Source organism: Eublepharis macularius, chromosome 8 (genome assembly GCF_028583425.1).
Source record: "Eublepharis macularius isolate TG4126 chromosome 8, MPM_Emac_v1.0, whole genome shotgun sequence".
NCBI classification, from domain to species: Eukaryota; Metazoa; Chordata; class Lepidosauria; order Squamata; family Eublepharidae; genus Eublepharis; species Eublepharis macularius.
The window spans coordinates 130,136,126-130,163,063 of NC_072797.1; the positions used below are offsets into that span (position 1 = coordinate 130,136,126).

A 26,938-nucleotide genomic window follows, 5' to 3' on the forward strand; every position below is an offset into this window, starting at 1 on the left:
GCGCGGCTGCGAGTAGTCACCACGCCCCCAAGTTGCTTAGGCGAGAAGACCGTGTCGACCGTCTCCGCCCGTTTGCTCCTATGTTGGGGCATGCGCGATAGGGCGTCCGCCAAAAAGTTAGTTTTGCCCGGGAGATAATTTAGAGTGAAGTTGAATTTCGAAAAGAATTCCGCCCACCGCAATTGCTTGGCATTCAGTCTGCGTGGGCTCCGGAGGGCCTCCAAATTTTTATGATCTGTCCAGACCTCAAAAGGGTATCGCGCCCCCTCCAGCCAATGTCTCCAGTTAGTAAGGGCTGCTTTTACTGCAAAGGCCTCCTTCTCCCACACATTCCAATTCCTTTCCGCCTCAGAAAACTTTCTAGATAAGAACGCACAAGGACGCAATTTTCCATCCTCCCCCTTCTGCAGCAAAACCCCCCCTATCGCCGTATCGCTGGCGTCGACCTGTACTATGAAGGGGGATTGTTCGTTGGGGTGGGAGAGGATGGGTTCCGTTACAAATTGCTCTTTTAGGCAGTCGAAAGCCGTTTGGCAATCGGGGGTCCATTGTAATTTGGAAGAGGGCTTCTTAGCTTGGTCCCCTTTATCTTTGGTTTTCAGCAGTTCTGTTAAGGGGAGCGTGATTTGGGCGAAATTTGCTATGAAGTCTCTATAAAAGTTGGCAAAACCCAGGAAGGATTGCAGTTCTTTGCGGGTGGTGGGCGTTTGCCAATCTTGGATCGCCTGTATTTTGGCTGGATCCATTTTCAGACCCTCTTGGGAGATACAATACCCAAGGTAAGTGAGTTCTGTTTTATGGAATTCACATTTGGACAATTTGATGGGCAGTTTATTCCTCATCAAGGTGGCTAGGACCTTTTGTACCATTTGAACATGTTCTTCCTCGGTGTCCGAATAAATTAAAACATCATCAAGGTACACCACCACCCCTTTGTACAGAAATTCGTGTAGAACTTCGTTTATCATGGACATGAATACAGACGGGGCTCCCGTCAATCCAAAAGGCATAACTAAGTATTCATATTGTCCGAGGGGCGTATTAAACGCGGTTTTCCACTCATCCCCTGCCTTGATACGAACGTGGAAGTAGGCATCTTTTAGATCTAATTTCGTAAAGATCTTACCTTGGGCCACGACGTTGAGAAGGTCTCGGATGAGCGGTATAGGATAGGCGTTGTTGGTGGACACTGCGTTCAGTCCTCGGAAATCCGTGCAGAGTCTGAGTCCCCCATCCTTCTTTTTTACGAAGAGGACCGGAGCGGCGTGGGGGCTAGAGGCTGGGCGGATGAACCCTCGTTGAAGGTTGGTGTCGATGAATTTCCGGAGCTCTTCGCGTTCATGGAGACTCATGGGGTAGAGTCGTCCTTTGGGCAGCGAGGCTCCTGGTAAGATTTCCACCGCACAGTCCGTTCGTCGATGCGGGGGTAGAGTGTCCGCTTCCTCCTCCGAGAAAGCGTTTAGAAAAGGCCAGTAAGGTTCGGGTATTTGGTTGACTTCTTCTTGGGTAAGGAGGGCCTTTTCTTTCTGAGTAGGATCTTCGCCCCAGTTTTGATTCCAACGGTGATTTTCACAGTTGGCGTGACTGAAGGTAATGCATCCTTGTGCCCAGTCTATGTAGGGGTTGTGATCACATAGCCATTTGCTGCCTAGGATTAACGGGTACTTGGCAGTAGAGCTGATGACAAAGGACCTCTTCTCCCAATGTTGTCCCATGCCTGTGATCACCGGGATGGTTTCAGTTGTAACAGGATTCATGTTGGTACCATCCATTTGTTCAAAGATTACTGGATTTTGTAAATCCCGAGTCGGTAAAACCAGTCCATTAACTAGAGCAGGGGCTATGATGTCTCTCGAGCAGCCCGAGTCGATTAGAGCTTGCACCCGAATGTGCATTTTTCTCTCTGGGTTGATCAGAGTCACGGGCATGAATAAAATGGACCCAGGTGGCCGGTTCCGTGCAGGGACGGGCTTGGGGCGGATCTGTCGTTTGGGCCCTTTTACGACAGATCCATCTCGTTTCCCGACTGGGGACTTTCTGGATTGACTTCTGAAGATGGGGAAGCGGGATCGTATTCCATAACTTCTTCCGCTTCCAGCCCTCTCTCTGAGGCTGGCCTTTGGGAGGTGCCGCGGCCTCTATTCGCCCGAGGTGCCGGAGTTGGGCGTTGGAGTGTAGGAAACGGAGCCGGGGTTGGACGCCGTAGTTGGAGCGGAGGTCTTTGCACAGGCCGGTAAGGGCATTGCGCTGCAAAGTGACCAGCCTGTCCGCAATGCAAACACAGCCCTTGTTGCCATCTAGCATCTCTCGCTCCACGGGTGGCGTAGCTAGCTCCTCGTGCTGCCCTCTGTAAGGTTAATGGTCTTCTTTGTCCCGTTTGTTGTTGTTGTTCAACCAAACGGACTTCCAGAATGCGATTCTCTACTTCACAGGCAAGTTGGATCCACCCTAACAGCGTGGGGGGATTGTCTTGCATGAGGGCTCTGTCCAAAAGTCTCGGGTTAAGGCCTTGTTTGAACAGAATAATTTTGGTGGACTCCTCACACCTAGGGCACTTGGCTGCTAGTTGTCGGAATTTTGTAACATAGTCTCTTGCTGACATGCTGCCTTGTTTCAAGGCTTGCAATTCTGTTCGGGCTCTAGTTTCCTCTAAGGGGTCTTCATATTGGGCACGGATAGCATCCACCAACCCCTGGAGAGTATCTAGTTCTGGGGCCCCAACATTATATAGTCCTACATACCAGTCTGCTGCTTTGCCCTGCAAACGAGATCCGAGATGTTCGATTTGACTGGCCTCACTGCCGAAAAGGTGTCCCCATCGATTGAAAAACTGCACCACTTGTACTAGGAAAAATCCCAATTTGGAGGGATCTCCATCGAAGGTGGCTTCCAACTTCACCCAGCCCATCGGGAGTTCCTGTCTCGGAGCAGGCGCCGGGTAAAAGTCCATCGGTAGTCCTATTTGCCCCTGAGGCACATGAGGAGGTAACTGGAGTCTCGGTCGGGGCAACGGTGCCGGCTGTGCCGGCGGCGGTTGAGCCGGCGGTGCCGGCTGGGGTTGAGCTGGTGGTGCAGGCGGAGGTTGGACCGGCGGTGCGGGCGGAGGTTGCCGGGGTTGCGCTGTCGGGGTTGGTCTTGGTTGGGCCGGAGGCTGCAATGGCGGGCGAGCAGGAGGCGGCAGTCTCGGTCCGGCGGGTAACACGGGAGGCGTTGGCGGTGGCTGTCGAGGTGGAGGAGGTTGACGTGGTTGAATGGGGGTCGGCCGCTGCGGAGGTGGTCGGAGGGGTCGTAGTGGTGCAGGTCTTCCCGGTTGGGTCGGGGATGGTAAGACGGGCTGGTCCTGGGGCTGCTGCACCGGTATGAGCTGCGGTCGAGGTGAGAGGAGCCGCAGCGGCGAGGGTTGAATAGGTGGAAGGCCGCGCGGGCTTGCCCCTCCGGGCGTTGTTAATCTGGGAAGTAGCGGCTGGCCTCTGGGCGTTGTTGGACCTTCTCCCGTAGGTTGCCCGACGGGGACAATGTCTCGCGGGTGACGAGGGGCTCCCTCCTCCGATGGAGCCACTGTTGCTCCCGCTTGGTCTGGTCGGACCGTTATAGTAGAGGAAAGAGGGGGTATCACCGGTGTCTCACTAGGCTTTCCTTCCCCTTCTGTTGGTCTTTCAACGGGGGTCTCGTCTGGCGGCGCGTCCCCTTCCTGGTCAGGAGGGTCGTTGGGAGTCTCTCCGGGTGGCTCAACCGGGTCATCCCTTCTCGGTGGAATTTCCTGCTGTACGGGAAGTTCCTTGGGTTGCTTTCCCGATTCGCCCGGATAGGTGCCCCCCTCGCCGGTAGGTGACGGCCGCTGTTGGACATCCTCCACCGGGTAGGAGATTACACTTTGGAGGGTAGCTATCTGTAGCGCCATCTCTTCAGGAGACAGTCTTCCCCTGCTCCCATTGCCGAAATTAAATGGATGGCATGAGCCAAACTTTCTTCCATATCCATCAGTTTAGCTTCTAACTGTTGCATTCGACTTGGCCCCGGTTGTTCGCTTGTGAACCCTTCATTCGTTGCACTCACCGGGGAAAAGGGGCCCCAAGGAGGAGGGTCCCCTTGGACGACTCTCGATCTCGCGGCGAGAATTCCCTTGGCCATACCCGTCACGGCCGAGATGCTGGTATCCACCGCATAGGTGCGACCTTGTATCTGCTCCCAACTTTGTTCAGGGACCTCCGTTGGCTCTTTCCACGGCACAAGTTCGGAGTAGTCCCAACTCAGGGCACCGCGGCGAGACGTATCTCCCTCCTCTAACGTCCTGTTCCAATATCTCCATGGTTGACTGCTGTCTAGCTCCAGGACGGTTCCTAGGCTTCGGCGCCCTTCCATCGAAGCTCGAGGATGGAGTCCACCTGCCCGACGCCCTCTGGTTTCTCGAGGTCTGGCACCCCACTCCGACGGGGTGGGTACCGAAATCAAGGGGAGAGCGGTCGCTTTCGGCCTTGCCCCGAGGTTTGTTTCGATCTCGTCCCGAGTACTGAGTTCGATGAGAGGCGGGGTGGAAGTGGAGGCTCCGGTTCCGTTCCCGGCTGTTCCCAGCTCCTGGGAGTCTTGGGCTTGCACGGGTTGATTGTCGGGAGACGCATACGGATCAAACAAAGGATCCCTGTCCGGGACAACTTTGGATTCCGCTGGGCCCGACTCAGACATGATTGGTAACAAAATGTCAGACTGTGGCTAGATAAGGCACTCTCTGCAAGGTTCCCTTTAGAAGCAAGAACAAGTCCAGTGTCTGGCAAAGGAAGCTTTATTGCAGAAAAGGTCCATTATAGTCCACTGTCCTGAATAGGAGACTCAGGATGGTACATGATCATTGTTACCAATGAAGAGCAAGCATAGGATACAGAGTAACAATACCCATCTGGAACAGCCTCCCCCCACAGTTCTCAAAACAACATCTTTCAGTCCTGGGAAGCTGCTCTCCTTCAAGGCCAATGCTTGGTGGAACGGCGTTAGACAAAACAGTCTCCTCCGGTGGGAATGCTGCCTGGGAACTGGTGCACCTGGGGAGAAAACACTTAAACACTAGAAGCATTAGAAAATGGAGTCAGTACAGTTTAGATATATACTGGACCTGACAGGAAGTTGGAGGGGGAACATGTGAAATGAGGTTCACTTGAGTGTCCCTAGCTACTTAGTAATGTGTATTTTCACAGCGACTTAATCTTCCATGGCAGAACTAATGTAGTGTCCAATGGAATCCAGTTCTTTTCTCATCGGAATAAGTGCACATCCACCATAGGTTACCACGTCCACGGGGTTGGCGTCAGCATACCCTGAGGTGGGGTAACTGCCAAGGTCCAAGACTTCTGGGGGGGCCCACTGCCACCTAACCCCCTCCCACCTGCACACTTGTCCTGCCACCTGAACTCACTTGTCCTGCCACCTGCACACTTGTCCTGCCACCTGCACACCTGTCCTCCCACCTGCACACTTGTCCTGCCACCTGCCTGCCTGGGAGTGTACAAGCAGCCTCACTCCTCACTGCACTTGTGGCTGAACACTGCCATGGTGGCAGCAATCCCAGCTGCATACACTGCTCAGCATCATCAGGGGGCAGTGTTTGTTTGTGTGGAGGTCTGTGAGCATAGGTGGAGGAAGAGCTTTGGTGTGGCCAGAGCAAGGATATGCAGGTAGTTGGGGGGCATGTGGACGGGCAAGCAAGAAGGGGGGCTTTGGCATTCTTTGCCTAGGGCTCTCCAAAACCTGGAACCAGCTTATTTCACCATTATCAGAAATGGGAGATCTATTCACATTTCCTGTGTTCCCATTTGGAATAGATGGCTTTTCCCGGTGCCCTTCTTTTCTTATTGCAGAAATTCATTCTGCACTGCACTCTACAACTCCTTAATTTTCTTTAACTCGGAAGATCTCTAAAATTAAATCCTGAATTGTATAATGTACAGTGTGTCACAGCTCCTTCAGTCAGTTACTAACCTGAAAGTGTTCATTGCTAACACATTGCAAAACAAAGCACACTTGATCTGATTGTACAGATGATTGCATGGAGATTGTTTTTATGCACAGTTTTACTGGTGCACTTCTCTACTTTTGCACATCAGTAAAAGATTACACAGCCCTATACATAAAATTACATCAACTGGTTTTCTTAAAAGACTTTTTATCAAGTCTTAGTAAAGTAGAAGTGGGAGAAAGAAACAAAAGGAACGTTAGGAATAAAACACTGCAACAAACCATGCTTGCAGTGTGTTCTACACAAAATTCAGAAATTTAGAATAAATCAATAGAGGACTCCCCATGGAATGTCTCCACTTTAGAAACAAGGAAGATTTGGAGGCAGGGATGCCAGGGTGCACCTGCACTTCCAGCCAAAAAAACTGAAATGCGGTCATGTCATTGGGGGTGATGTTCTAGGAGTCACCTAAAACTCTATGGTTTCATAGAGCATTACACCAAACATCATGACATCACTTCTGGTTTTTTGCCGGAAATGACATTATATGCTGCCACCCCCATTTTCACCTGCTAACCTCTGAAGTGTGAGGGCTGGGGAAAATGTCCTGGAGGTCTCCCACCACAGTAAAAGAACTGCTCCCATTCCTACTATAGTCCGCAATTCCCCAGCAAATGCTACTCCAGGTGGCCAGGGGGTCCCCAGGAACCACATAAAAGAGGAATCAGAAGTCTGTCCTGGGAGGGGGTCATTGGGTACAAAACACCCTCCCTTCCCTCCAATGGGATTCTCTGCAGGATCCATCTCCAAACTCCAGGGTGAAATATGGAAGAGGACTGGAAAAATGGAAAGATTATTAATTCCCATCCAGCATCAGTAACTTGCACTGCATGAGAAGGAGGAGACAAAAATAACCCTCCCATTTCCTGTAGGCTCTGCACACTGCCACATGCCCAGGATGGGACAGGGCTGACTCAAGCATTTTGGTTCTCTCAGGCAAATCCAATCTTTCTCCTCCATTGTTTTGTCTCATATGTTGAAGAGCATAACAGTAGCACGTAAAATTATGAGCTGACTAGGATAATGTTTTCTGAATTTCATTTTAATGGCTGCCACTTCCTTATTTCTTTCCCTACATGAGGCTTGTTTATGATCCAAAGAACTTGTGGAGACCAGAAAGGTCTTGGGTCACACAGAATTTCGACATCCCAAGTAGTATCCTAATTTGCCTTTACCATAGTGTCATGGATATGGCCAGGGCTTTTTTTTCTGGGAAAAGAGGTGGTGGAACTCAGTGGGTTGCCCTCGGAGAAAATGGTCACATGGCTGGTGGCCCCGCCCCCTGATCTCCAGACAGAGGGGAGTTGAGAGTGCCCTCCGCGCCGCTGAGCGGCGCGGAGGGCAATCTCATCTCCCCTCTGTCTGCAGATCAGGGGGCGGGGCCACCAGCCATGTGACCATTTTCAAGAGGTTCCGGAACTCCATTCCCCTGCGTTCCCCCTGAAAAAAAAGCCCTGGATATGGCTAGAACTATAGGAAAGCAACTGCTGGATATGACCAAGAAAGTTTTTCAAGACACCTATGTACACAGAGACAGGGCTAGCCCAGCCCCACAACTAGACAGGCCACAAAGGGAGTCTAGAAGCCTAGAATACAACAGCCTTGGAGAGGGGCATCAGACAATTGAGTTACACAGTTGTATTGTGTAGATTAGAAGAAGCCATCTATCTAATGCATACTACGTACCTAGGCCCAGGTGCAGGGAGGATATGAGTATGGCAGGAATGTCTTACTTCATAGAAGCAATATTATAGATGTACTGGTGGAGGGCCAAAAGATATTCAGATGCATGAGAAACCTGTATCCACTAATTCTACATACTCTGTTAACACAAAAAGTAGCAAGAACTGGCTATTGTTTTATGTTTCAAGAAGAGGTTTCAAATATGGGCCGTTTCCAGGTGGCTTACCTGAAGCCGCTCCATGCCGCGATGTTGTGGATCCTGCCGAGGAAAAAGCGAAATATCGCATTTTCTCGCGCGAGTTTTGTACGACGTCGCGCAAAACTCGCATGAGAAAACGTGATATTTCGCGTTTTCCCCAGCAGGATCCACAACATTGCGGCATGGAGCGGCTTCAGGTAAGCCATCTGGAAACGGCCATGGATAATCTTGTCTGGTGTATGGGATCATAAGATAATAGTTAGCTAAGAATCTGAGTCTCTAAAGCAGCTACTGTTTAGAAAAGGTTCTGAAACCCTATAAATATGACAAGTTAAACTGATAGCACGCTTCTTCTTTGAAGAGGCTCCTCACCTGTAACTTTTTAAATCTTCGGGTAAGATACTTTTTGGACTCGTAATTGCTCTCCTTAACGATCTTTGTATTTGTTACAATGGATGGTATGATTTTCTGTTGATTTGAGTCATTATTAAGAATACTAAGTAGGTACCAGTAATAATATAAGCTTAAAAAGGAAGTAGAGACTCCATAAATTGTATTACTTTTGTACTATACCAAGTAACAAACCAAAAACTTTATCTGCGGTATAGGAGTTAAATGATTTGCTCTAGGAAAGCTAATTAGTTGCTCGGGGCTTCTTTGCTGCATGCCCGTATCTGAATCAAGTCTGACCAGAGTCATCCAGAACAATAAAGCCAGCGCTTTGCCCTGCAGGAACAGATTGCGTCCGTAGATGGGGTCCAGCTGACCCTGACTCAATTAAGAGCCTCAGTATTACACTGGATCCAGCATTATTCCCGGAGAACGAAACTAATATAGCAGCTGCCAAAAATGCATTTTCCCATCTTTATTTAGATCAGACTGGACTTAACTGGGCTGATTTGGCCACATGAATCCATGGCTATGGTTACTTAGAGGCTGGACTATTGTAATGAACTCTACATGGCTCCACCTTTAAAGTCAACTGGAGTCTCCATTTGGTATAGAATGCTATACCCAGGGCTTTTTTTCAGCAGGAACGCGGTGGAACGGAGTTCCAGAACCTCTTGAAAATGGTCACATGGCTGGTGGCCCCGCCCCCTGATCTCCAGACAGAGGGGAGTTTTGATTGCCCTCCACACCATGCGGCGCGGAGGGCAATCTCAACTCCCCTCTGTCTGGAGATCAGGGGGCGGAGCCACCAGCCATGTGACCATTTTCTCCAAGGGCAACCCACTGAGTTCCACCACCAATTTTCCCAGAAAAAAAGCCCTGGCTATAGCCACTTACTAGCAGGATCTAGGTAGACCTTGCATGTCATACATATTATGCAACCTCTCCATTGGTTGCCGATCACTTACCAGATTCAACTCAAGGTGCTGATTATCACCTACAAAGCTTTTAATGGCCTTAGCACCACTTACCTCCTCTTCTGCTATGGACAGCCTCTCCTGCTATGCTGCAACAGTTTCACTCACCTGTGCAAAATCTTCTGAAGGTGCCATCTTGATAACAGGTAAGATTGGCAACTGCGTGTTCATTAGGCTCGCCTGGTTCCTGCTGGTAAGAAGAGAGAGCATGGATCTCCCACAGTGAGAACTTGCAACCTTTTCAACTATTAAAGTACTATTAAAAGTATTAAAGTAAAGCAAAAACAATAATATTCAATATTTTTATATTTAAATACACAATTATAAAGTGCAAGGTGCAATAAATAACAATAAATAAGTAACTCTCAATTAGTAATATATGGTTCATGTCCAATCAATATCTTCAGTCACAACAACAATTCATAATAATACACAATAATATCATGTAATCAGGAAGTACTTTTCTACCGCCCGGCCGTAAGCGCTGATAATACAACATTAAAGACTTTAGTGAGGTCTTTATGTATCAACACTATTCATATGACGTAATCTATTCTTCTTCTTCCTTTGTAGGTGCAAACTCCACACTTGGAGACAGCGAAGCTCCCCGGGAGAATGTGGAAGGGCAACCAAGTCAAAAGGAGGTGAGGGTCCAAGTCCGCTGAGAATCGCTCCACAGGGCTAAGCAATTCTCCTGTTTTGACAAGCTTTTTCAAGAGCATTCTTCTGAGACAGCAATATTCTCTGTCTCCGGTTTCTCAATCAATAAAGCAGCAGTAACCAACCGTAATAGGTACCTAGATACAAAGTGAAGCTCAGCTGGGCAGCAGAAGAAAAATGACCAGAAAAATGGGAGGCAACAAGCAGCATCCTGACATGCTGACATCACTGTATATGAGCCAGGAAGTGACATCAGTGCTTCTCTAGGGATGCTCCAGCATTTTAGCAAAAGGCCAACCATAGTCTTCAGGCTACAAGGATCAGTTTCCCCAAAGGAAATGGCTGCTTTGTCATGTCATTATACCCCACTAAGGTATTGTCCCTTCCCAAGCTCCATGCCACATCTCCAGTCTGAAGTTGGCATCCCTACTTGATTGTATTGTTCTATATTCCGTAATTCACCTGCTCAGCAAGAAAGGCAGGCTAAAGTTAATAAATAAGGGAGATCAACAATAATTTTTAAAAATGAACAAAAGTCACCAAAGCCGTCCAAGAAATGGAGTCCCTAAATTAATCCAGTGTTTCTGGAATTTTGTAGATTATGATGGGCAGGAGGATCTTCCAACTATTCTCCCCATCTCCCTCTGCAGCCCCATCTACCAGGTAGTACACGAAAAATTATTTCATCTGCTCTTCCCTGAAGGATTGCCTCAAGGAGAAAGTGCAGTAGTCTTTCTCTGTTCCTCAGTGTCCTTCCAAAGGTCTACTTGCATGCCAGTGGCTACAAAGCTTTGCAAAATGCCCCTGCTAAGCAGCCAAGTTACCCCAGACAGCAAGATAACTCATGTAGCCAGAAATCATGCTTCTTGGAGAAAATCTCTCTTCATTCTTAAATTAATTATAATCTTCTAACATCAAGAAATGAGGAGGGGAAAGCTTAGTGTCCTGTAATAGGCTCCAGCACAGCGTAGAGGTGACTCTCCCCGATTCTGGCTGCTTAAGGCAGGACCTGACCGTTGAAACCTCTGTCTCAGCGATAGACTCCCCCAAAAGCCGTCTTAGGAATGCAAACGGGATAAACTCATGATCTGTCCTTTGATCTAGGAAGATAGCCGGGTGGGAGTCTCCCACTCCTGGCAAAATAACTGTGCTGTCTCGCAGCTCTCTTGCTGGACATCCGCTTCCTTGACCTCCTCACCGGAACTCCAGAAACCATGCTTCTGTTGGATAACAACAACAACAAAATAAATGTATACACCACCCTTCAGGACAACTTAACACCCACTCAGAGCAGTTTAAAAAGTGTTTTATTATTATCCTCATGACAATCACCCTGTGACATGGGTGGGGCTGAGAGAGCTCTGAGAGAGCTGTGACTGACCCAAGGTCACCCAGCTGGCTTCAAGCGGAGGAGTGGGGGATCAAACCTGGCTCTCCAGATTAGAGTCCTGCCGCTCTTAACTTCTGCACCAAACTGACTCTCAGAAAGTCACAGCTGGCAGAAAGTGGTAATGCAGTGCACAGAAATGCCAATCCATTCAACAAGAAACTCAGCAACAACAATGTTTCTGTCAAGTGCAAGAAAGGAAAGAGTGACTCAGCAGGTCTCCCTTTCTCCACTTCCCGTCCCCCTTGCTGCGTTAGAAACTGCATTAGCAAGGACCAAAGAAAATGCAGAGGAACACCCCTGTCTGTTATGACAACAACTATATTAGTAGCCTGTTGCCTGTAAAAATCCTGGATAGGAGTGATAATTAGACAAATTGTTTCAAAAATAAATGCAGGGATCTGCAACTAGAGGTCTTGAGGGCCAAATCCAGCTCTTGAAGAAACCACCATTGGCCCTCCAGATTGCAACCAGAGACGAGACATTCTGGTTAAGCCTTGGTGCAAATTAAGAAACGAGAGTAACCAGTGCAGCAAAAACTATATTCATTTTCTTGCTGATCTTTCCCACTTCTGCCCACCTAAGCAAACTGGTAATCAGAAAGCTGTCTTAGTGGCAAACCTAGTTAGCTGCTGAGTAAAATTGGGAAGGGGCAGAAGAGTAAAATTGGGACCCAACTCATAGGTAAAGAGCCTTGATGAAGGAGATGAGTAAGTGTGATATATACATACAGATCTACTTTCTGGGTTCTGTAATATTAAGTATTGGAGCAGCAATGATTATCATTTCTGGATGCACCTGGTATTTTTGACATTCTACCTATGTATATGGTCATGTGCATTATTACATTGATATTGTTAGTTACCATTATCCCACTCTTAAAGTTTGTTTTTTCAAGGCAATCAGCAAGTTTTCTTTTGATACCCATCTTTACTATTTAAAACAAGTGATGTAGTTTCTGGATATTACTCTCCTAAGCTCTTTTCCCCAGGACTTGTTATTAAATATAATAAGATACTCTGGTTTCTCTTCAGCTCGTATGAATATAATAAGAGACTGAGATTTGGCAACTTCTGTAATAACATATTCAAAAGCCTACATACTATATCAGATGTCAGACTGAAGCCTAAAGTGACGTCAAATGTCTTGTACATACTGATTGGCTGCAAGTTTGTAAAAAACATTTAAATGTTGCCCGGCTGATAACTGTAGAATGGAGAGCAAATTGCTTGTATATTGAGTCTTAGATTTTTCCCCCTTTATCCCATCTGAGGATCCCAAGAATACTTTCCCACATTCCTGAGGTAATTATTATTGCTATTACTATTATTCTCCAGTTTATTTTGAGTTTTGAAATTAATTTCATGAGTCTAATTAGTATCAGGATTACTTTTTTAAAAAAGAGAAAAAATGCCAGTAGAAACATATATTGAGAAGACTTCATTTTTTTTTCATATCTTTAAAAAAAATCACATGAAAAAAAGAAGTCTTTAAGAAAACTGAGAATGTGGTTCAACCAAAATGAAGTATTTATTAGTACATGGGTATGCAATCTTAAAGAACATTTTCCTTAGAGTAAACCTCACTGAATAAAATGGGACTTTCTCCTGAGTAGATCTGCTTAGGATAGCTTCCTGAGAGATTCAAGCACATGGATTCCATTGAAATCAATCGGACTTAAACATGCTTAATTGGGATGGATTTTATCCCAGATGCTTGATAGTCAAAAAACCAACGGAATAAAAAGAAATTCTGCAAGTCAAATTGCTTGTGTAGTGATTCTTGAGATTTAGATGTTTAAGTTCAAAATGTTATTTCTTTCTGCCCCGGTTGAGTAATGTCTTAGAAAATGTCAACATTTGTTATGGTGCCCATCTGGTATTCAATAAAAAAACTAACATCGAACAAAGACAGCATTTGGGTGGGTCGCTTTGAGAATTTGTAAGATATATGTCTCATGTTTCCAATTTTCATCTGAGAAAAATAGTGAGATTTGCCATTATGCTTTGTGATTTCCAGTCTAATTTCTATTAAAAACTCATGAAAAGTTTATTGTAAAATGATGACCATAAAGGAACATCAATGGAAAACTGACAAAACTTTTTGAGTTTTCTATAGCTCCTCCTTTAGAGCTCTTGTTGAGGAAAACCGTGAAATTTGTTGAGGAAATCTCCCATAGTATATACAGATCCCTTCTGTACTGTAAAGTCAATTGCAAATGGCATTTTAGTCCGTTATAGCAAACGAAAACAAAAGTCCAGTGGCATTTTAAAGATTAACACCTATATCAATATGAGTTTTTATGAGGAACAAAGCTGTGACTCATGCAAGCTTATACTGATGTAGGCTGATTCCGTACACGTTGAATAATGCACTTTCAATGCACTTTATCAGTCGCTTGAGGTGGATTTTTTGTTCTGCACACAAAAAAAATCCGTTCCAAATGATCTATAAAGAGGATTGGAAGTGCATTATCCAACATGTGCGGAATCACTCGTAGATGTCATTAGTCTTTAAGGTGCCACTGGACTTTATTTTACTTCCATCAAGTCAAGGCAGCCCTGATCCTGTTGATTTAATTGTCTCATGCTATGTGATATGCCTTGAGTCCCAGCGAGAAAGGCAGACTATAAATGACATAAATAAATACATACATAAAATGTATATTGCTGCTATGGACATACTTTATGCTTGCTATGATAAGATTATAGTAATCAGATCCTCCCATACCTGTTCTATGAATATATTTACTGAAGATAGTGCTGGCTTAAATAAATTATATCTAGGTGACAATCTGAAACACACATACACGGAAGGAAATTATTTCAATAGAATAGAATTGTCCATGAAATTGCATTGTTTGGATGATATATATTTATTTGGATTGTTTGGATGATACATATCTATAACCTATTTGAGAGCAATCTTAACGAGGGCTGTTTTCACACTACTAACCTGGTTCCATAACATTGCGAAACGTCGCGCAAAACCCGCTGAAGATAGCGTCTTCTCACGAGAGTTTTGCACGACATCGCACAAAACTCTCGCGAGAAGACACTATCTTCTGCTTTTTTTGCGCGACGTTTCGTAACGTTACGGAAGCAGGTTAGTAGTGTGAAAACGGCCCAGGTCTACTCAGAATCCTACTAAGGTCTATTGATTGGGGCTTACTCCCAGGAATGAGTTCTTAGTATTGCACTGAGAATCATCGTACCAATCGCTATAAATACATTATCAGAAACGATAAACGAAGCAACAATTTTTAAAAAGGATTATTGGCCATATGCTAGGGATCTGCAACTGGTTGCCCAAGGGTCAAATCGAGCCACTGAACTTTTAATTGCCAACCCAAGGGCAAGAGAAGTGTGTCAAGAGAATAGAGGCATGATAATGAAACATTTCTGAAGGGGCATGTTTTGGAATATAAGAGGAGCTGGGACTGCCGTACTCCATCCTATCTTCAGTGGTCCTCCTGTTGAACGAATGGGTGATCAAGGCAGTAGTACTTCATTCTCTTAAAACAAACTGTACTAACAACGTTCCACAGTTTTACATGACAGGTTACCGTTATACCTTTTGAATGTGGAGGGTCTTGACTCTTGAGTATGTGTAAAAATTATCCAAAAGCAAGTGTACAGCAAACTCACACACATGTCATAATGCTTTCACTGGAAGTTACATGCAGTAAAGCCAAATGGACTTGTCTCACTTTAGTTACTGATAATTTAAGGGCATTATTTCAGGTGCCATAACAGTTGTGCATGATTTTAGGGCTTAAGGAATTATTCATTGCTACTTTAAATAATTCCCAATTATGTTATGCTTAGAACAAAATTCAAGTCCAGAAGCACATTAAAGACCAACACATTTTTCTAAGATATAAGCTTTCATGAATCAAAGCTCAATTCATTGGTCAACCTTGGGAGTAATGGGGTCATTCACCACTGCTTTCTATTAAAAACAACAACAATATGACAGGTTGCCTGGTATCTGACATGGTGAGCTTCGACTCATGAAAGCGCATACCTGGAAAATTTTATTGGCCTTTAAGGTGCTACTTGAATTTTGTTCTATTACTACAGACAAACACAGCTATCCACCTAATCCTGTGTTCTTTTCCCCCCCTTTCAGGCATCGCCTAGCTGTTGTGGGATGCATTCTTAACCAATTTAATAAAGGGTCTCCATGTTAAAGGAAGCAACATTTGCAACAGAAATTTACCAGCAGGTATTTCATATCTGTTTACTGGGGCTTTTCAGAATGTGCAGATCCACATAGTTAGATGAATCCTGTAGTAAAACGAGTCTTGGACTATACTGACTGAGGTATATGCTTCATAATTACAAAAGCTCCCAGCACTCATTAAATCTGATACCAGGGAGAAGGGTTATAAGTGTGCCTAGCCTTTTCTTCAATATGCTAGATTTGGATATAGGCAGGGCTTTTTTTCTGGGATAAGAGGGGTTGGAACTCTCAAGGGGAAAATGACAGGAAAACACACAGGCCCCCTTACAAAATGGCCATTTCCTCCAAGGGAACTGATCTCTGTCTGGAGATCAGGGGGGCGTGACCACCGGTCACGAGAAGTGCCGGAACTCCGTTCCAGTGCGTTCCTACTGGAAAAAAACCCCTGGACACAGGGTTTTTTTTTTTTTAATGAGCAGAATTCATCCCAGTTTAAGACTGAAATGGTACAGTGCAGGAACAATATTACCACATCAGCTGTTTGTGTCCTCAAATCCTCAACGTTTTGTAAAAAGAGTTATAGTGATTAACTGTGGGGTGAAGGGAGACAAGAAAGTAAAGGTCACTGCCTGGCATAGAATCGGTCACGCTATTTAAATTCAGTGTTCATGAGGATGCTTAAGTAGGTATCTGCAACCTTCTCTTCTGCTTTCCCTAAAGCTCTTTTGCAGGCCACAGAATCAAAGAACGCCTGATGATGTCTTCTCAGTCAGTCCTTTAGAATCGTGGCCAGATCTTCTCACTTGCAGTTTTAGCAACCCATGATTTAAGACAGACAAGATCCTGGAAGTTCTATGGCTGGAGCTCTGAACATTTTATTCCTATACAAATCAGGTTCATGGGTGCTTGATTTGGACTTAGACTGTAACGCTGCTGAAGGAGGAGGAGGTTTAAGCCTTCCCTCTTGGGGAGTAATTCAGCCAGCAGCTGTCTGGGGCCATTTTAAGACAAAAAAACCACAAAAGGCGGAAGGTTTAAACCACAAAAGGCGGAAGGTTTAAATCTCCTTCTCTTATATACTAGGGTTCTGATCCAATCTGGGAGCCTTTGTACCTGATTTTTAGAGAGAGAGAAATACTATTGGGAAATTCAGTTGCAGACTCACAGCATTTCATCTATTTGAGCTTTTTAGAGAGCAATTCTCCATTGTCCCAAATGAATTTCTTTGCAAATAGAGCAGTGACCTATAGGAAATTGACTAAAACAAACATGATTGTTTGATGGTGATTAATTTCATAAGGGTTGAATCCACATTACTCATTCTAAGTCGCATGTTCCCCGCATTCCCCACGCAATCCCGAGTGCCGGTCACATTACCTCATTAAACAGACGCATTTCATTCGCATTTCTCCCGAATATGTGGTCACAGGTTTTCAACGGGAGTTTCACGGTGGCCGTGAACGGGCCAATGCGCAATTTATGCGTTTTTTTAAACCCCCCCCACTTCCTGTCTCTCCGGCCGTTCTGAGAGTTCCTATTGGCTGATTCAACTTGCAAGTGCTCCGTAGTCTGCAAAGACTGTTTTTGACTTCATAGCATTGGATTTATTGATTGTGCTGTTTCTGAATCAAATCTGGTAGTTTGAAAAATCATTTTGGGGTGAATCCATTCTCAGAACGGACTCGTGAAACTTCCTTTTTAACTGTTTTTTATTTTTTTATTTTATATTACTGTAATATCGAAATTATGAAATATCAAAATAATGACACTCCAAGGAAGTGAAACTTCAGTAAACTTCAGGCACTGAACTGTCCTGCATAGGAAATGCCCACAAAAGCTTCCCACATGCTTCCAAATTTCCAAAAAAGAAATGGGAGAGAGCCATCAGTGCTGTCAGTGGGGGAAAGAGAGGCATCATTATCTTCAATGATGTTTCTTTATAAGGTAAGATCGAAATAACGGAAAAGTGTGCTAAATTTTTTTTTAAAAAAATGGGCGGGGAAAAAAAGGTCCTGCCCAAAAAAGCGGTTTTTGAGCGGCCATGTGACCGGAGGGACGCGCAAGAAAGACGGATTGGAAGCAGGGATGTGAACGAAGAGGAAAAAATCACAGATTGGAGGCAAACGGAAGATATCCGATAAACATGCGGGTAATGGGTGAATGTGGATTCGACCAAGGTCAAGATCTTCTGTACTTAAAACGAGAAAGCTGTATTATATGCTGCAAAGTTCTTCTCCACATTACTCTTCAGTTCGCAAAAAACCTTCTTGACACCACATATTACAATCAATGCAGGCATAGATGTTCATCAGTCACACATTGACTGCAATATCAGCTGAAGTGTCTCATGTACAAAACAGCCATCACCAGTGAACAACCACAGATGGACCTTTTGCACATTATGTTTGTCAACCCTATGTAATGTTGGAATCATTGATCAAATAACAAAACATAATTTCCAAAGCTAAAAATATCCTGTATACTAATAGTGAAGTGTCCCTGATCTAGGGATACTTAAATCCAGAGACTAAAGTCATGAATGGACAAGACAGATCTTCCTAAACTCCTGAAAAGAGCCCCAGGGTTGCAGAAAAATCTGAAATCTAAAAAAGAAAGAAAAAGAAAGATTGGGGTTTTAAAAAACCCCAAAACAATTAAAGGTATGTCCGTAGCTTCAACTTGGCTGTTGCTAGGCAACCAAGTAACAGTTAAGTCAGTATTCCAGGCTTGCTTTCTGTCAGGAAAAGATAGGGGGAGGCAGGGCCCTTTCCAGGACTGTTTGGGCCTTGAGGGAGAGCCCACTAGGGCCAGCCCCCAAAATGACAACCACATGACTTGATACCACATGACTAGCATGACTCACTTAGGCCTGGCTGCTTGCTGCTGCTCAACAGCACCTCCCCCTAAAGTCAATGTAATGTAGTGGCTCAAGTTTCGGAGTAGGATGTGGGAGACCCAGGTTTGAATCCCCACTCTACTGTGGAAGCTCACTGGATGACTTTGATCCAGTCACACACTCTCAGCCAAGCCTACCTCTCATGGTTGTTGTGAGGATAATATGAAAGCAAGGAGAATGATGTAAGCTGCTTTGGGTCCCCGTTGTGAAGAAAGGCAGTATGTAAATGAAGTAAATTAGTAAATATAGATGAAGATGGGGGACAGATACAAGGTAAGTTGTTTAGTGGTTTTGAAGGAGAGAAGGGCTGTTTTCACACATCTTACCGGCCGCGGAAAATTGCACAAAACTCCCAGAATGATGGCGTCTTCTTGGCACGATTGAATCACGCCACAAACCAGAGTCATGACGGGAAATCACAGCAGGAAGATGCCGTCATTCCAGGAGTTTTGTGCGATTTTGTGCGGCCGGTGAGATGTGTGAAAATGGCCACGGGCGTAGGGAAAGGTGAGCATATGGAGGCTGCCAAAAGGATAAGAAGAAATAGCATGAGGAAGGGAAACAGGGGAACGTGAAGTACACCACACAAGTCCTTTCAGGCTCCCCACCATGCAACTAGGCCTGGCTCAGCCAGCACCATGCAACCGGGACACAGGGGAGAGTGACATCCTGGGAATTACATTTTTGTGCAGGAGCCAGGAGAGTTCCCATGCTTCATCGCGGGCCGATTGGGGCCCCAAGCAGGCTGAATCGAAGCGTGTGCACAAACAGGGAAAAAAAGATGGGTCCTCTCTTCCCACTGGGAGCATGAGAAGACCTGGCAACTGTTTTTCTAGACAAAGTGAAAGGACCAAATCTAGGGGATATACAATCGACGCCGATATTGATGAGTTACCTGTGAAATTGTAATGTATGAGAAAATGGTGGTAACCGGCAGATAAATTGTGTGCCCCTGAGGAAGCACAGTGTGAAGATATCACAAGTGAAACGGAAACAGCCGAATGTCCGTAGGGCAAGGACGTCTGGGAGCAGATGCTGGCTGAAGGACATTACACCACCTGCCGTCTATTTTGCACTTTCTGCACTTTATTGACTGTATATATTTTCAGACAGGAGTGATCGGTTACTGTATCTGTCTGAGGCTGTATGAATATTGCACATTTATTTATGAATGGTATATTTATGAATTATATAACCCATATGTGATTTATGCATTTCATGCACCTTGAATTTGAATAATTCCCAGCTGACTGGTTAATTTTGTAGAGGGGACTCTATTATCCTCAGCTCTTAAGTTTTAGCCATATCCATGACAAGAGGCTATGGGGGGCAGGGAAGGGAAAGAGGACATGGTGCGGGGGGGGGGGATGAGAGGCTCCTGCAAGTCCTTCTGGGTCCCCCCACTTCCAGTTGGTCAACTGGAACCATAGAAGTTTATAGAATAAATGAACTGGAAGCATTAGGTTGCACACTGTGTGAAGATGATCCAAAGATACCCGCATTTCAAATACTTACATGATATAATCACACTTGTGTGCTAAATTGAATAGCCTAATGTGTGTGATGAAATGTTTTCCTAATACGTGCCTCTTTATAACTTCTGTTTACAGACTGGGAAGGAGAAGGATGAAGATAATCGTCCTATGCCTGTGCCTTGTGAGCATAACTTGTGCAATACCGGTGAGCATGTTGGCACTAGCCAACTTTTACTTTTACTTTTAAAATAAATCTGTGTCGGCATAAGATCATAGCACTCCTCTTGTTCTTTTTTCACTTTAGCTGCGCAAACCCCGCAAAGCAGGATTTGGGAGCAAGAGTGAAGAAGTAAGTATATATATCATTATCTTCCAAGATAGTAAGAAGAGTGCTTGACTTTCAGGGCAGGCTGACTTAGGATTGCCAGCCCAAGACTGGCAACTGGTGGGAGACTGCCTCTGAGAGGCCAAACCAGTGATGTCATGACCTGGAAGTGATGTCATGATGATGTCACTTCCAGGTAGTGCCAGAACTGGCATGATGGTATCACCCGCAATGCCAACTGCCCCCAGAATTTCCCCCTGCTGCTCAGCTGAATCGTAGTGGGAGAGCTAGAGGAGCGTGACCCTCCCCCTAGGCCAACTACAGCATTCCATGTTCTACAGGAAGCATTTGAATGTGTTTCACCCTGCAACTTGACCACTTATTTATAATTTACTTCAGGGGTCTCAACCTTGTTGAGCTTGTGGGTACTTTTGAGAATGGGTAATGGTTGCCACAGCAAAATGGCTGCCAAGGGGGGGTGGAACCATTCACAAAATGGCAGCCATTATGAAATGCTGGCTGATTGCAAGCCAGGAGTCCACTTACAACAGGGGCAGTTATTTCCGAAGAAGTCCTCCTTGCAGATCCAAAGAGGATAGCCTTCTGTGGTCTTCTGAAGCACCCCCCCTATCAAGATTTATTCTTTGCTTTTGGATGCCCAAAACACATTGGCAGACCTCACATTCTGGATCACCATTTGCAGCTTCCTTCACAGAACCAGCGTGGCATAAAGCGTTGGACTAGGATCTGGGCAGCCCAGGTCCAGCTCCCCACTCTACCATGGAAGCTTGCTGAGTGATCATGGGGCAATCACACTCTTTCAGCTTATCCTTCCTCACAAGGCTGTTGTAAGGATAAATGGAGGACGGGAGAATGATGTGAATTGCTTCGGGTGAGAAAAGAGGTGGTGGAACTCAGTGGGTTGCCCTCGGTGAAAATGGTCACACGGCTGGTGGCCCCACCCCCTGATCTCCAGACAGAGGGGAGTTGAGATTGGCGGTGCGGAGGCAATCTAAAACTCTGCTCTGTCTGGAGATCAGGGGGCGGGGCCACCAACCGTGTGACCATTTTCAAGAGGTTCCGGAACTCCATTCCACCGCATTCCGGCTGAAAAAAATCCCTGGATATAAATCAAATATAACAAGATAAAATAAACTCATGGTGGCTTGCTTAGGGTTCCCAACAGATCTCCCATCTAGAAAGCAACAAGACACAGACCTGCTTGGCTTCCAGGTTGCTGTATTTGATGCCCTCCAGTCATATCCTGAGGTTTCTTTTCATGGCGTAGTCAGGCTGTGTAATACAGTCATGTTCACCAGCCACAAGGCCTTTCTAGTCGTACTCAGTCAAAAGGGGATTACATATACAAACTCTAATGAGAGGGGCAATACTGAGATATGCCCTCTCGGGTCATTGGAAAATATTTCCCTCCTTATGATGAAACTGAGGGCAAAATTTCTATCGCATCTGGTTTAAAATGGTCTAATTTTTAAATCTCTACTTATAAGGCTGGGATCCTCGATTTATTATTTAGCCAACTTGGCTAATTTTAGGATTTCCATGCTTAAAGGAGACTTTGCATTTCTGGCATTTTAAATAACCAACATGGTTATTTAAATAACCAACATGGTTATTGAGTAGTACTGCAGTGCTACTCAACTGAATAGAATTTGGAGTCAGACCATGGGGGAAGCACACTTTACAATGCATATTTACAACATCAGGAAGACGTTCATCTGTTATGTTGTGTTACTGTTTGTGGTCATCTGGATTTAAAGGAAATGCAGAATAATAAAATTTATTTGCTCACAGATGATGCAGTTTGGTCCGTATTCATATCTGAACTCACCACAAGTAAGTTCACTCTTTCCTTAATTCTTGAAACATACCCTTGATGTACTACTGGATCGAAATTATTCATCCTCTCCATCTCCATAATGAATAATTTTGAGATGTGGATAGAAAGAAGTTGCCACAAAAGATACAGCCAGCAGAAGCAGACTGAGAGGCCAATAGAGCCCTGGAAAAGGGCCCGTCCTCCTCCTGCCACCATACAAACTTAATTTGATTGTAGATGGAACAGCAGTGGGCTAGAGGAAGAAGAGGCACTGCTGTGCTGCGTTTTGCTGGCTGCACTGTGCTCAGGCTGGTATACGGGATGCTGTGCCCATGCTCCTCCTTGCCAGCTCACGTTCTGTGTCACTAGTGTGGTGCCATTCAGCTTCATCCTGCTGGCTGGGCACACAGGCCAAAGCTGGGTGCCACCATGCCCATGCTCTTCCCCTAGCGTTGCCAGCTGGGCTGTTCATTCAAGCGGGAGCAAAATGGGAGGTGCTATGTGATGTCACTTCCAGTTGTATGTGAAAGTGACATCACAATGCTATAGGAATTCCTCAATAACTATGATAAAAACCATAGATACCGAGGGGGGGCGGGGTTACAAGTGTGTTGCGATGTCATTTCTGGGTACAACTGGAAGTGATGTCACGATATTCTCATCCCTCATTTTTGCTGTTGCTGGAGATCAGTGGGGAGGAGGGCTGGCGCTGGGGGCAGAACATTGCCATGGCAGGAAACCGGGTAAGCTTTCCCTTGCCACAAGGCTTGTTTGCACATCCAGCTGCCAGTCCTAGACTGTTAATTTTTTAAATATTTACAGTGCAATCCTAAGCAGAGTTACTCTAGTCTAAGCCCATTGAAGTCAATGGTCTTAGACTGGAGTAACTCTGCTTAGGATTGCACTGTGAGTCTTTGCTGACTTACATTTATCCCAGTTTCCCCCCTCTGGCTAGCAACCTGCAAGATTTTGTATATTCAACAAGTGATAATATTTCCCCCCCAAGAGAAATTAAATCAGAGGCATAATGACGTCCTAGATACTGCCACTCTCCAGCAGAACTACAGTATCATAAATTGAATTTGGCACAAATTCTGTGTTATTCCTAATTAAAAATGCTGCAACAAATAGTCAATAATAGGACAACCAGATTAACACCCAACAGGCGCAAGTCAGAGCAGCACACCGAAAACGGATGTGCTTTAAGGATAGCCAGGAGAGCTGAACAGAATCAGATCTCCTCTAGCGCTCTGGATATGGTAGAGCACATGCTTTACAGTCCTACAGTGCAATCTTAAGCCAAATTATACCAGTCTAAGGGGTTTTCTGCGCGGGTTTCTTTCTAGCAGTTCTGTACTGCTTTGATTTAGCCCCTGATTTCTGTATAGATTTTTTTCCCTTTAGTTTTTGCTTCAGGTTTTTCAATTGCCCCTGTTTCCCCCCCCCCCTTCTCTTGAGACCACGTTTATCCCGATCTTCTGGAAGCTTGTTTGGAGTTGATTTTTTCCTAACATGTAATGTTGCTTTCATTTTTATTTATTCCGCCCACTTCCCTTGCAACCCACTTTTCGATGATTTGACATAAATCAGCATTGAAATACTCCTTCCTCCCACCCTCCTGGTTTTGTTTTCTTCTTTTAATCATCATTCTCATCATGTTGTATCAACCTACCATTCTAGCAATACATGCAGCAGATTCTCTGAAATCAAAGCTTTCACTTTAAAAAAAAAACATAGTCACTAGCTCATTCTATTGCAGTGGTGGTAGAGAATGCTGTCAAGTCATAGCTGACTTATGGCGACCCCTGGTGGGGTTTCCATGGCAAGAGACTAACAGAGTTGGTTTGCCATTGCCTGCCTCTGCAACCCTGGTCTTTGTTGGAGGTCTCCCATCCAATTACTAACCAAGGCCAACCCTGCTTAGCTTCTGAGATCTGATGAGACCAGGCTCACCTGGGCTACCCAGGTCAGGGCTAGCCTATTTCAGAGATATGCTTTATTCCTTATATCTCTGCAAAGGAAAGGGCTAGAGACTTCCTTTTTTTCAAAAACATGAAGCTAGGAGATTAGAGAATCTGCTGTATGTACTGTTATGACATTAGGTCAATATAATGCCAGGAAAATGATTTTTAATTGCAAAAGCTGTGGGGGCAGGGGGTGGCCACTTCTGGCAGCAAAAAAAGCAGCATGGTTTGAAAAGCTTGTCATCATTGCTGCACTGGACTTCATCCCAAAAGAGGTCAGTTTGTCCCAGTTTGGGTCAACCTGGGGAGGCCCTTTGATTTGGCCCAAGGGGGGGGGAGTTAGGTATGGGTGGTGGAGCTGCACCCTTTTTATGCTTCCCCACACTAAGCCTTCTCCATGTGTTCATTTTTAATCTTTTAAAAACAATTCTGTCTTTATATTGATATAATATTATAAACATGCACAAAAAAATAAAAAAGGAGTGTGTGTGTGCTGTGACCTCGCCGATGAAAACGACAGCAACCTCGCTTGAAAATCCTGATTATTTAAGCAATGTACAGAACAAAATAAACTAACTCCACAACTGTAAAAATGCAAAGGGAAGGCAGATATGCCAAAGATTCATACTGAAATTGATCCCAGTACTTTGGGATTGACTGCTAAGAAAATTAGGAATAAGTCAAATGTGCGGGAAAGCCCTAAGTTCACCGATGTCAACAGTCTTAGAATAGCGTGACTGGGAAAGATCTTTGTCTGCCAGAGGATATAAAGAGATTTTACCTGGCCAAGGAGACTGTACTGAGCAAGATGAACTCTGTGCTGCAGAGTTTTATAGGTTTAACTTACTTCAAAACAATAAAAATAAAGACCCAGAATATATCCTTATCTCTTTCAACATTATGATTCTCAGCAGAGTCAGCCATGAACAGGGGATCTCATATAGTAAAACATACACATCTTCCTTCAATGGTCTACTTTTCTTTTGAGCAGAAGAAAAGGGCCGCACCAAAGCAAAGCCCAAGAAGCAAGGAAAAAACAAGGTGCAGCGGGAGAAATATTTGATTAGTAATTATGATCCCAGTGTATTTCACTTGTAGCTTGAGCAAGGTGAGAATTCAGAGAGGTTGCTGCTTTAGAGAGTTCCTGACGAAGCTACAAGCAAAACACGTTGGGAGGTGTAATTACAAATCAAATATTTCTCCCACCGCATCTTTCTTCCCCCTCTCTGTTCCTGAGCACTTCTCATGAGCATTATGACATTTTGCAAGCATTCAAAATGACAGTAGGTTGTACTTGGTAAAATGCTAGACGTTACCCAGACAGCACAGCAACTGTTACTGTTATTGACATACGGAATATAATTCCCTGGCTGTTACAGACAGGGCTTTTTTTCAGCAGGAATGCGGGGGAACAGAGTTCTGGCACCTCTTAAAAATGGTCACATGGCCGGTGGCCCCGCCCCCTGATCTCCAGACAGAGGGGAGTTGAGATTGCCCTCCGTGCCGCTGAGCGGCGCGGAGGGCCATCTAAACTCCCCTCTGTCTGGAGATCAGGGGGCGGGGCCACCAGCCATGTGACCATTTTCTCCAAGGTCAACCCACTGAGTTCCACCACCTCTTTTCCCAGAAAAAATGTCGTGGTTACAGGCTTTGCGGGCCTTCCCATCGTACAAACTGGGAGCCTCCTTTCTGCTTGTATCAGGAAACTGAAGGTATTTGCAATGCCTCTCCTGCACAAGATCGCTCTCTCATGTGAACCGGGCAGTGCTAAGATCTTCCATATACATACAGCTTCCATGCACGTGAACGGAAGCTATATACTCACGGAAAACCCATCACTTGCCCCATGCACATAAGGAGGCAATAGCCCTGGATATAGTATTCAAGTCAACCCATTAGGCCTAATGACAGTCAGAGGTGTGTTACGAACCTCCCCTGCCTTGAGTACTGTGAATGGGCCTACTCTATTAATTTTGCCCAGTGTCAGCTGAATAAAGGCTGGGATTTGAAAGAAAAACCTTTGATTGCAAGGGGATGTTTCCTAAATAAGCAGGAGCAGGTTCTGGGACGAGTGCTTGGCAGACTGCTGCTTCTCACACATAGTTTTGTAGTTTAGAAGGGAGGTGGTCCATTTTTAGCTAGAATTCAATGCTACTGGAAAGTGCAGCCTTGAACAACCGGCTGGAATCATGTGTGTAAAGTGCCATCAAATCCCAAGAGACTTACGGTGACCCCAGTAAGGGCCTGTCACTCACGGTAAGTGTGAGGCAGAGGTGGTTTGCCAGTGCCTACCTCTGCAGAGTCTTTCTTGGTGGGTCACCCATCCAAGTAATGACCCTGCTTAGCTTCCGAGATCTGATGAGATCAGGCCTCCTTCCCTCTTGGGTGGATACCACGCCTCCTTCCCTGTTGGGTGGATACTCACTTGCATTCTACTTTTTATGATTTATATTTATAAATAAAACAATTATTGCAAATTTAGAAAAAAAGCAATTATTGCAGACCTCCCAAGGTCCCAGGAAACAACCCTGTATGATTATGATTATGATTATGATTATGATTATGATTATGATTATGATTATGATTATGATTATGATTATGATTATGATTATGATTATGATTATGATTATGATTATGATTATGATTATACATTCGTTTTATATACCGCCCTTCAGGACAACTTAATGCCCACTCAGAGCGGTTTACAAAGTGTCATTATTATCCTCACAACAAAACACCCTGTGAGGTGGGTGGGGCTGAGAGAGCTCTGAAAAGCTGTGACTGACCCAAGGTCACCCAGCTGGCTTCAAGCAGAGGAGTGGGGAATCAAACCCGGCTCTCCAGATTAGAGTCCCACACTCTTAACCACTACACCAAACTGGCTTAATAATAATAATAATTAATAATTAATAATAATAATAATAATAATAATAATAATATCCCACCCTCCCCG

At 45.0% G+C, this 26,938-nt stretch overlaps 1 protein-coding gene across 1 annotated transcript in view; it reads left to right on the forward strand.

The window, feature by feature from the left end:
• The window catches only part of ENAM (enamelin), a 75,121-nt gene that overhangs the window by 35,700 nt on the left and 12,483 nt on the right, over positions 1–26,938 (forward strand). Inside the window, exons 12-15 of the mRNA XM_054987618.1 lie at positions 9,830–9,900; positions 19,995–20,064; positions 20,164–20,208; positions 21,997–22,038. Coding sequence (XP_054843593.1) covers positions 9,830–9,900; positions 19,995–20,064; positions 20,164–20,208; positions 21,997–22,038 — 228 coding nt within the window. The remainder of the gene's footprint in view (positions 1–9,829; positions 9,901–19,994; positions 20,065–20,163; positions 20,209–21,996; positions 22,039–26,938) is intronic.